Source organism: Hoplias malabaricus, chromosome 1 (assembly GCF_029633855.1).
Source record: "Hoplias malabaricus isolate fHopMal1 chromosome 1, fHopMal1.hap1, whole genome shotgun sequence".
Lineage (NCBI taxonomy): Eukaryota > Metazoa > Chordata > Actinopteri > Characiformes > Erythrinidae > Hoplias > Hoplias malabaricus.
The window spans coordinates 84289498-84301746 of NC_089800.1; the positions used below are offsets into that span (position 1 = coordinate 84289498).

A 12249-nucleotide genomic window follows, 5' to 3' on the forward strand; every position below is an offset into this window, starting at 1 on the left:
GTCCAAAAACACGTTGGTAGGTGGATTGGCGACTCAAAAGTGTCTGTAGGTGTGAGTGTGTGTGTGTTGCCTTGTGAAGGACTGGCGCCCCCTTCAGGGTGTATTCCCGCCTTGCGCCCAATGATTCCAGGTAGGCTCTGGACCCACCGCAACCCTGAACTGGATAAGGGTTACAGATAATGAATGAATGAATGAATTCTTACAATTTAAAGAATCTTTACAAACCAGTTGTTTCCTCATCAGTTGCTCCATTCCATTCGTTTTTCAGGAAACGATATTTTGTGACACACTAACGTAGAAGGATGCACTTTTGGATGCCTTGATATTTCCAGTAAGCACACTTTACCTCCTGTAAATCTGCAGAAAACACACGGCTAGAGAAGAGAGAGGGAGAAATGCGGAGAGTCAAATAGAAAGAAAAGCAGAGAGAGAGAAGGGCAGGAGGTTGAGAGGCTGCTCAAACTGATCCCTGTCACCCTGTCAGGGAGGATTTAAAAGGCTCCGGACTGTTTCCCTGGTGTCGTTTCTTGCCATCTGAATGTGTATTTGATTGAATTCCCATTTCTGTTTGCCCTGCGGAGTTAGCTGCGCTGGGGCAGGAGGTATTATAGGGAAATGGATCTTACTGATGTTATTGATACTAAAGCAGGCCCATGGGGCTGGACATGGATTTCTGGACGTCAGTTAAATGCAGACTGCTCCCTTAAAAATGTCTTTGACATATGCACAGTCCACCTCTTCCTCTGATTTTAGGGCAGTATTTATAGAGTGAATATTGGGGCTGAACATACTTTAATGTGAAACAATGTTTATTCAAGGGACAAACAGGTGGGACACTTCTGAAAAGCTGCACTGGCTGTAATTTAACCCTTCACATGTCCAGGGGAAGGTTCAAAGTCTTATTAGACTTCTAATCTATAATAGAATCCCTTTTCGCAGCAGCTATATCATGTTATTTAAACAACTATTAATCTGTGAACTTTTAAATTGAAAGGGATTTTCGGTATGAATTATCCTTTGATTGTGTAATTATTTTTGGAGTGAAAACCAAGCCTTAGGGGTTTAGGTTAGCACTCAATCATCAATGGCATTACTGAAAGTACTGGCCATTAAATAACGGGTTTGACCTATTAGTTATACTTTGTTATAGTGTGTGTGTGTGTGTGAAAATGACTACAAAAATAATGCTGTTGGTCAGTTTTGGTGTAAAATATATTCAGTACAAGTGATTAATATCTATGTGCTGTATTTATTAATTGAAATACTTTACGCATTACATCATATCAAAGTCATCCAAATAATATGCTCCTTGTTTACAGGAATCACATCAACACTGCTGATGGTACAGATTGAACTGAGCGTGGTTGGCTGGAAATGCTTCACATTGTGTGTGTGTGTGTGTGTGTGTGTGTGTGGCATATTACACATCCATGTGTTAAGAGAATCGAAGGCTGGTGTGGTTTGGTTTGTATTCAGTGATCAGTATGTGTTTTGTGTGTGTGTGTGTGTGTGTGTGTGTATGGGGCCCTGTGCAGGTCCTCTAAAGGAAGTGAGCTCCTATTCATGCAGCTTCAGTGTAATGTGAGTGCAGTGGAATCTCAGTGCTGCTCAATGGCTCTATTATCAATCCATATACCTCCTCAGCCTGGCTGAATGAGCCGCTTCACGTTTCACCTGCACATTGTGTGTGTGTGTGTGTTAGCCCCATCAGCTCTGCTCATAAGGAGCAGAAACTCTGTGAGCAGCTATTTTAAATTCTTGTTGAGATAAGCTTTAAGTTCTATTTAAAAATGCACAATGATCAAGTAAAGGGCCATTTTTTTTGTTTTAATCTTTAGATTTATTAAGTCTAAAGTAATTGCATAGTAAATAAAGAGCAATTACTATTAATTCTTTTGAATATAACCACTGTATCTGATTTGTAATTGATGTGAGAGAGAGAGAGAGAGAGAGAGAGAGAGAGAGCACAGCATGAGGAGTCCTACCCTTGGTGGTATAGTATTGTTACAGTATAGTGTGGCTGTCTTGTTAGGGAACTGATCCCTAATTCGCTCTTCTCTTTTCTGCAGGAGCCTTGGTCTAAATGGGTCCAGTCATGCCTCCCAGTAAGAAGCCGGAAGCTTCCGGGGTCAGTGTTGCGAGTGGCCTGAGCCAGCTGTACCAGGTGGGGTCCATCACAAGGGCGCTGAGGGAGGCCGAGGAAATGGACCTGGCTCTACCGCTGCCGGCCATCAAACTGGAAAAGACCAGCGTGGAGGATGAGGAGCTGACCAACCTCAACTGGCTCCACGAGAGCAAGAACCTGCTCAACAGCTTTGGTGACCCCGTGCTGAGGAGCGTGAGCCCCGTCCAGGAGCTGGACGACGATACCCCACCCTCTCCGGCCCCTTCGGATGTCCCGTACGACGCCAAGCAAAACCCCAACTGCAAGCCCCCGTACTCCTTCAGCTGTCTCATCTTCATGGCCATAGAGGACGCGCCCTCCAAGAGGTTGCCTGTTAAGGATATATACAACTGGATCCTGGAACACTTCCCCTATTTTGCCAACGCCCCGACGGGCTGGAAAAACTCAGTGAGGCACAACCTCTCCCTCAATAAGTGTTTTAAGAAAGTGGACAAGGACAGGAGTCAGGTAAGGATGCTTTTTCGGAGCTCAGCCTCAGCCCATAAATCATTTAGGGGCCAGTGTGGGAGGTGCAGAAATAGCACTGCAGCTCTGGACTCCCAGAGCCTCTTCCTATCTCTTTATCCACCACTGTTCAAAGCACACACAAGACTTTAAGCAAAATGCCTCTTTGGAAAGTAGTGTCTGAGAAAAGTTAATCCTAAAATGGTCTTCAGTAAAGGCAGTCTTCCTGTAAAGAACCATTTAGAGTGAAATTGCCTGATTTAAATGGTTCATCCCTATGATAGTTGTTGTAAAAGGCCTGTATTCATGAGTTGAAGACTGTATTAATCTGCTGAGGTCGAAGGAGATATAGATATTGTGTTTATATTAGTCCTAAAGCCACAGTCCACTCTTTTCTAAGTTTATAAAGATGTACGTTAGCCTCAAAATATAGGTCAAAATACCACAAGAATCAAACCCCACAGCACTGTTTAAACCGCCCTGTTCGGATCCGACAGTTTCGGCACCTGCTCCTTTAAATTAAAATGAGCCACAGATTGGTTCAGTGAGGGAGCCGAGCAGTGAGCAGAAAGTATGGATTTTAGCCATTTTCGCTCAGTTCTCTTTCTTCTCCGTTCTTGTTTTCTTCCTTTTTAAGTCATTGCTCTTTTTTCTCCACACTCGTTATGTTTATTTTGCTCTGTTTAAACTTGCCTCGGCGCTCCAACATAAACACGGGTCCAGCGCCGTGATTTCAGAGACTCAGATAAGGAGGCAGGACAGTTCTAAAGTCTCTGCGTCTTTGAGGATCCACGTTCTACACTGACCCATTTCTCCAAATTTAGGGCAGAAATGGGTGTTGTAAGTGGAGCCTTCACACCTGTTCTAGAGGCAAGGTGCGGACAGCAATTTTGGGGGGGGGGGCTGCAGTTCATTCTGGGATACTCACGTGTCCTGTATAACCCAAATGCAGTCCAGATACATGGGTTTCATCACTGAAGAGATGTGTAATGTGGTTCATTACAACATCTCCCACATAAACTCCTACAAACCAAACAGGCCTCTAGAGGCTTAATGCGCTGAAAGTAGTATCTTTATCGAGGTGAGTGAAGTAAATGGAAAAAAATATATAGTCCCACCCACTAAAATACAAGAGGAAACATTGGGGGGAAATCATTTTTAAAATCTCCGAACAGGAGAAAAGCCAGGGGCATTAGCTCTCTGCCCCTTCAATGCAGGTTCATCATTAAACAAGAACGTTATGACTTTATTACATACCATAAACTTAGTACATACCATGTTTCCTATTGTGCTGAATGCTTCAAATTGTCTGAAACATACTCTCCATGCCACAAAATGTGTTACGGCTTCTTTTTTTTAGGACCAAAGGCTATTAAAAAGGGGGTTTGTCCCACTTCAGTGAACACCTTCTACTGGGAAGCGGTTACAGTGGGTGGAAGATGACTGTGAGGATTTGATGACATTTAGCTGCGAGAGCATTAGCGAAAGTCAGGTACTGATGTTAGGTGATTAGTTCTGGATCACAAACACCACTCAGACTCATCCAAGCGGTCCCAGATGGAGCTCAGTACAGAGAACCCAGTTCCCGGGCCTTTATAACCCTGTAGCTGATTGGACATTGGAACTGGACTTTTTGATCTCAGGCTGTTTGTTTGTCAGTGCTTTTCTATGGATGTTGTACAAACTGTGAATACACCAGCAAATCATTGCACCTTGAAAAAAGTTGTCTACATATTTTTGGAAAATACTGTGGCACTGAATTTGACCCACATTATACCGCACTAGTGATAAGCAGTGGAGGAAAACGCAGATAAGCAGGAATACAGTGTTTTATTGTAATAGAGCTTTACAGCTTGTGCCTTCTGGGTGAATTTTAGTTCTGTTCTTTCAGTCTGGATTATTATTGTAGAATTTAAGCTCATTGAATGTGGATTGATCAGATTTTTTTATGATGAGGCTCTTAAAAGCAGACAAAGCACATTAATTAGGACTCATTAGATGTTCATTGAGCATTTAGCCACTATCTTCACAGCCCAGTAAACGTGTGTGTGTGTGTGTGTGTGTGTGTGTGTGTGTGTGCGCGTGAGTATGACTATGAATATGTGTGTGCTTTGCCAGTGAGAACAGTAAAGCCGTTCCATGTGACTCTCACAGTTCACTGCCATCTGGTCTGCGGCTGCGGCGCAAAGACATTTTTTTTGTGTGTGTATGCGTCTCCATAGCAACAGCTTTGCAGTTGACATGGAAAGTAAGCTGTTGCTGTAGCAACAGAGAAACTGCTGTGTGTGTGTGTGTGTGTGTGTGTGTGTGTGAGTGTGTGTGTTGGGCTGGGAAGGGCTAATCCAGTGGTAGTGCAGTGGAGTTGAGGCAGCAGCAGTGGTGGGGTGGGCTTGAAACCCCCTCAGCCATCACACAGTGTCAGGCTCATCTGTGTCACCCTGTTAACCCCTCCATGCTCCATTCACTCTCAGCTAAAGCTCATGGCACACGTTGTCCCCAGCCTTTCTTTATACGTCTGGATATTTCGTTACAGTCAGAGGCTTTTTTTTGGTGAAGTATTGTACTGGAAACATTCTAAAATCGCTCTAAAGGGCAAGTTCACTGATATTTCTCCATAATTAAATCATCAAATGTAAGCAGTGATTCGGAGTGGTGTGATGTTAAAGGATTTGTTGAAGAGCAACCTACGCACTCACATTAATTTTACAGTGATGGTGGTGGAAGGTCACAATGTATGCAACGTATATATGGACTCTTTATTTATTATATATTAATCTACATGTGTCTTCTGTGTAAACAGCAACAGCCTTTTTTATACAAATGATTTATGATATATACTAGGCTGTATCGCTGAGGATTTGATTGCATTCAATTGCGTTGTATGTGCAACTTGTATGAACACTTGCGTTAGGAAATCATTCATTCATTCATTGTAACTGCTTATCCAGTGCAGGGTCACAGTGGTTCTGGAGCGTACCTGGAGTCACTGGATGCAAGGTGGGAACAGATCCTGGAGGGGGCGCCAGTTCGCAGGGCGACACACCTTCACACATTCACTCACACCTATGGACCTTTGAGTAGCACCACACTCCTCACAGACAGTCACCCGGAGGAAACCCACGCAGACACAGGGATAACACACCACACTCCTCACAGACAGTCACCCGGAGGAAACCCACGCAGACACAGGGAGAACACACCACACTCCTCACAGACAGTCACCCGGAGGAAACTCACGCAGACACAGGGAGAACACACCACACTCCTCACAGACAGTCACCAGGAGGAAACCCACGCAGACACAGGGAGAACACACCACACTCCTCACAGACAGTCACCCGGAGGAAACCCACATAGACACAGGGAGAACACACCACACTCCTCACAGACAGTCATCCGGAGAGGGGCTCTGACCCACGACCTCCAGGTCCCTGGAGCTGTGTGACATTAACACTACCGTGTTGCCCGTTAGGAAATCAGATTTAATCAATTAGTCCATAAACATTAAGCTTCCATACAAAGTATTTTACATATTTAAAGACTTTAATTTCTCATTAGCATTTGTCTTTGCCCTGCATTTAGTTCTTTATTTGATAACTGAATGTTTAAAAATTAATAAATAAATAAACAAAACTTGAGTTCTTAAATAGCCCTTTGAAGGACAGGCACCTCCTCCAGGGTGTGTTCCTGCCTTGCGCCCCATGATTCCGAGTAGGTTCCGGACCCACCGCGACCCTGAACAGGATAAGCTTTATTTTCCAGCAGATTTAGAGTTAATATAATAAAATCTTCAGTCAGCATGTATCTTAAAGCCTCTTATGTCCGGTTCCAAGTGCATCGATTTCTTTTTGAGAAGTTAGAATTTGTAGATCATAGACCCCCATAAATTGTGAATAACTTACAGCTAATGCCCAGCTTTTTTCCAGCGAATAAAGGGTTAAACTAATGCCATTATGTCTTGTTGTTCTGGGTAATAAATTGATTTTTCTATAAAACCACACAAAAGCTGCAGATGTGAGCAAGAATGATCTCGAAAAACCATGCCCCAGCGTGCGGTCCTGTAGATTCTCGTGTCTGTATTTGATTAAACTCTGGCTCTGTGCTGATTATAGTCTTGCCTCAGATGTTCAGATTGGGCAGTTTACGTTCTTTATCAGTCTGATTGTGGTCAGAGTTACGGGAATCATTCCCGGGCTCCTGCTTTACGGAACTGGGCTTATTTTAAAAGTCTGTAGAGAGTTTCACATGTTTGTTTTTGCTTCCAATGATGCGCCGTTGTGGTTGTAATGGCACCTGACTGATTAGATCTTCATCACTTTAAACATATCAGTCAAAATGATACAGGAACGCAGGAGAGTCATTTACACAGGCCTCTTCTGGGAAGCTGTTGGTTGCTGTGAGTTTTGCTGAAGTCCCTGCTTTATTTTGCTTCTCAAAATAGTCAGTGTTAAGAGAGGCCATATCACAGAGAGCCCACATTTCTTATTCAGTAAAAGACTTTGATGTAGCATATAACCGTCTTTGTTTCAGTCCATATATGGAAACAAAACTGCAAGAACAGCTTTGAATAAGCTTTTTCAATGTCACAAGCACAGCAGTATAACCCTGACCATGCACACTGAGGTTCTGAGGAAGGTGTCAGTACACAATACATGGCAGCCAATCAGAGCAGAGATCATTTACATATATTAGATTTAAGCGCTATTTGGACGGGGTTAGTTTTACGTGGGGAACTGGTGGTAATGTCATTTTAGAATGTTTATAGTAGGTTCGAACTAGATAAGAATTCTTGGTGGAAAATAACAAATGGGAGGGGCTTCTCGATTTACACATTACAATCACACAGTGGATCAGACACAGCAGTGCTACTGGAGTTTATAGACGGTCACTAGAAGTTCTGAGAACAGCCCACCAACCAGCCTTCAACGACCATATATACTAGTCATTTATAACAGACGATGATGCAAGATTATGGCAAAAAAACCATCACAAATTTTGTAACTACTGCTATAAATGGTTTAGTGATAAGTTAATGAGCCGGGTACACGTTCATAACTCAGATGGAGGCTGCTCTTGTGCACAAAGCGTACCTATAGCTGTTCAAAGTCTCACTCCTCTGACAGATACACGTGTGTAATGCTTTAGGCCGCATTGTGGCTTTGAGGCTTGTGCATTATTCAGACCCTGAAGTGGCTAATGCATTAGAATGGTCTGATTTATGCTGTTTATTACATCACTAAAGACCTCCAGTGCCTCCATTCCTGAGAAAGCTGAGAAAAAATTACGACGGAATATCCCCCACATCAGTTTGCATGGGATTAATATAACTGGAGGTTATTTTACCGCTCCTTTACAGTAGGTAAAACGCCCTGTTCATACCTGTCATTAACAGCCATCTGTTAATATGAACGTGACTGGCGTGACGACTTGTGATAAGATTTCTTACATAATTCCAGCCAAAGGAAGTTTTGTTCGCGTACTTCACCCTGCCACTGAATTTGATGAATCTGAATCTTTGCTCACGTTCCAGTCCTGGCTGTCACGAGACCAACATCACTGCTCACTGCTGTCGAATGCTCAACACTGCAGATAGGTGACTACAAACCACATCTGAAGGTGATTTGAGTGATTAGCGTCCCTCAGAGACTCATTGTACCAGTGGCAATTGCTCTAAGACTGCAAGGGAACCTCAGCTTCCCCTAAATTGTAAAAAAAATAAGTGATCAAATATATACTGTTGTGTGTACATGTCATTGAATAAATATGCACTACAACGCGCTCAACTTTTGTTCAGAATCAGCTTCTTATCACTGGTAAAGACGCGGCTTTCCTCTCAATCATTCCCACAGCTTCACAGTGCTTTAAACAGTGAGGACGCTGAGCGTCTACAGAGTTCAATAGCGAAGCAGCGAAGTGCAGTGAAACGAGACGAGTGATTGGATAAATGCTGGGCTTTGTCCCGCCCATCGGACGCTCAGCGTCTCTGGGGGTCTATGGGGCAGTGGGCTGGCCTCGCCTGCCCCGGACGTTCAGCTTCTGCATGATGATTGGATGATCTGTCTGAGGCTGAATCCCTTTTTGATTGACAGCAAAATGAGCGAATCAGCGATCCTTTGATGTAAAGATCCGTGGGAGCACAGGCGGACACACTTCACATGGGCCAAGGCCGTTTAAGCAGCCTAGCTCTGCTGGCCATTGAGAGGACACTAGTCAAGTCCCTGGTAAAGACGCCTTGTTGGTACGACAGGGTCACAGATCATTTTCTTAAAAAGGAACGGAGGGTAGAATTTACGTATAAATAAACCCACACATTTTATGATGTAGGCCGAAATTGAGCTTCCCCTCCTTGAACGACCAGCATCCGCCACTGCATTGTACCCCACTAATACTTGCACTTGGTGCTGGCTTCTTATGATCGTTTCACCCAGGACGCACGTCACTGCTGGGCGTGAGCAGGGTCTCTGAAACATAACACACATGTTGAAAATGCAGAGAATAAAACAGAAGAAGATTTAGTGTATGGGCCCTTTAAAATATACTGGGAGGTCATGTCTGAGCTGGCTGTATGGCTCCGTGCTTTGAATTGGGTTTAATTTGCATGGCCTCGCTGGCCTACTTAATTAATGAGATGACTAAGTCTGTTTTAATTTCAGATTCATCTCGGATTTGTTATGTATTCATGCATCACTCTCCATACTGAGGCAGTGCAAGGCGAATTAAAAGAAGCAAAATAAAAGACTAAATAAGCAAACATTTGATCGAGGCGCAGGTCTCCGGGGTTTGCTGAGGAACAGGGCCTAATTAGCTTCCTCTAAGATGAGACGCCGGATTGAGAGATGGGGAGATAACACTTGTGAGAGCACTTTTTTATTTAGTGCTTTACACTTCTTTGGCAGTTTAATGGACTTTTAAGGATGTTTGGCGATGTTTGTGTCGTTGTCTCTCTCTCCCTCTGCTCGCCGGAGCTGGGGAGGGGTGAACTGTCGCTGGTTTCCATGGCACTGTTATGAACACACTGCGTGAACTTGGCACCTGAGCGCTGCTTTTATGGGAAGATCATCCGCTCTTGTGGCCCTCACAAAGACACCCTCACACCTACAGGCACATACATGTGTGTGTTTACACCGGAGCCCCTCTGACAACCGGACTGATTAATGCATCTTTTCCAGTGTTGACATTGTCTCCATGGCAACAGAGGTCACGCAAGAGAGCAGGTGGTGATGTGTGTATGTGTGTGTGTATATGTATATATATATATATATACATACACACACACACACAGCAGCTCTATGCATCACCTGTGCTGTTGGCACTCTGCTGTTGATTCTCCATCGCTTGTTGGCTCTGGAGCTCTGTTGAATTCTGCTTAATTATTTAAAGAGGAGTATGTCAGACATAAAGGGTGAAAAAAGCCCTTTGCGCTCTCGCGCTCTCTCTCTCTCTCTCTCTGTGTCTCTCTCTCTCTCATTGTCTTTCTACATTTCTATTTCTGTTCTATTTTTAGTAACTGTCTTTTCTATCTATTTTGTCTTTCTTTTACTGTCTTTCATCATATGTCTGTGTTTTTGATTTGTGTAAGGTACCGTTCTCTCTCTCTCTCTCTCTCTCTCTGTTCGACAGGTTAATGATGGTTCTTCTGGAGATGTCAGTCAGTCAGTGTATCAGGGCTAGGTCTAGAGTCTGGCTGCAGCTTCGTGTTTTTTGATGTGTGTGTGTGTGTGTGTGTGTGTGTGTGTGTGCCAGCTGCTGTGATGCGTACAGACAGATGTTAGACTGTGAGCGAGCCCGCAGGAGAAAACGGCCTCTGCACTCCAACTTCACAGGGACATCAATGCCCCCCCACCCTACACACACACACACACACCCACATACACACAATTTATACAATTCTGGAACAATGTTACAGTCATACATGCAGTGTCAGTGTTATTATATATTTTATATGTAATCACTGCAGGAATAAGGTTTATCTGAGTTCTGGAAACCAGCCCATAATTTAATATGAATGTTCTAATCCTAACTCTAATCTCAACCCTGAACCTAAAGCTAACCTCCAAATCTGAAAATAAACAGTTTTAGTTTTAAGTAATGCATCTTCTGTAAACAGTGAGGTTCATCCTGTGGGTGCTGTAGTTTAGTTCTGCTTTACTTTGATATTCCTACATAGTAAAGGTATTAAAACAAAGAAGCACACACACACACACGGTGGCTGCTCTGGGTTACTGTTGGTCACTCAGGAGCCCGAGGGAGCTGGAGGCTAAACGCTGACGCTGCAGCCCGAGCTGATCAATACTGCACGAGCCGCCCTCCACTGTCAGCAGCTTCTGGCCTCTTCCTCTTTCACTTCTTAATGCTCGTCAGGGTAAAGTTGAAAAAATCATGCGCTTAAAACTCTAATTACCGCTGGAGCTCTCTGACATGAATTAGAAGCTTGAGTCTAAGCAGACATTTACATAACCCTCACGAACGAGGCCGGCGCTGATGAAGGAGAAAACTCTTATCACACCAACACGGCTATCAGCGAGCCAGGTCTAATAACACGCTGCAGCCTTTTTTGTAGGTTACTCTGAGAGGAAATAAAAAAAGCCATTTGATCTTTGCTCTCTTTGATTGCTGTACTTTGTTACGGCTGAGCAGCCAGTGCTGTTAATTTTGAAATAAAGCTTGTACTGGATGTTCTTATTGAAATTTTGATGTTTTCAGGTTTAAATAAACACCATAAAGAGCAGTGTTTCTCCTCTGTGTCTGTTTGAACGAATGAGGAGCCAGAGGGAAGGCCCAGTGGACCCAGAGGGTCAGTGTACTTATAAAGTGAAGATTGCACTTAATGCGGCCAAGATGAAGTGTACAAGTGAGCAATTATGGAGATCACTTGACTGGTCTGTCATAGACGTTTGAAAGTGACGTGCGGGGCTTTGATGTGACAGAGTGATCAGGCCGAATACTGGGTTTAAGTACAAAGCTGTCAGTGTTACTGCATTTGAAGACCAGTGGCTCAGCGTTGATGACACTTGGCTGAATGTGGCTGTTGTTTGATGCAAATGTTGTTATTGTCTGGCCTTGTAAGTACTGTACAGACACGTCCGCTCTTTATACATATGTGTTATGTGTGTTAGCCATGGCCTAATGGTTAGAGAAGCAGACTTGGGACTGGAGGGTCATTTGGTCTGATCCCTATGACCAACAGAACAATTTTGGGCAGGGGTTGGTGAAGGAACAGCACTGTCTCCTCCCACAACATCCAAGACTGAGGTGTCCCCCTGGGTGCTGGGATGGCCACTCCAGGTGTGTGTGTGCCCCTAGTGCATTAGTGTGTGTGTTCACTTCCACAAATCGATTATATGCCGAAGACACATTTGGTTGTACATTGTACAACGAAAAATAAATGCACATTGCATGTAGTTGTTGCTGTTCTTGTTGTATGTCATAAAGCAGGATGTCTTAGTTTAGCCAGATAATGTTAGCATGAGAGAAGAGCTGAGGGACTTCCCTATGGGACCATCCTCAGTGCTGGGGTTAAATTACTCAGTATTTCCATGACCTCCTCAGTGCTAGAGATCCATTACCCAGCTGTTTGCAAGTGTGTGTTGTTATTGTTGTTAGATTTCTGGGTTCTTCAG

General features: G+C 43.8%; 1 protein-coding gene across 1 annotated transcript in view; it reads left to right on the forward strand.

Annotated features, from left to right (window-relative positions):
* The window catches only part of foxn3 (forkhead box N3), an 83286-nt gene that overhangs the window by 42457 nt on the left and 28580 nt on the right, over positions 1 to 12249 (forward strand). The window contains exon 2 of the mRNA XM_066675671.1: positions 2070 to 2632. Coding sequence (XP_066531768.1) covers positions 2084 to 2632 — 549 coding nt within the window. The 5' untranslated portion in view covers positions 2070 to 2083. The remainder of the gene's footprint in view (positions 1 to 2069; positions 2633 to 12249) is intronic.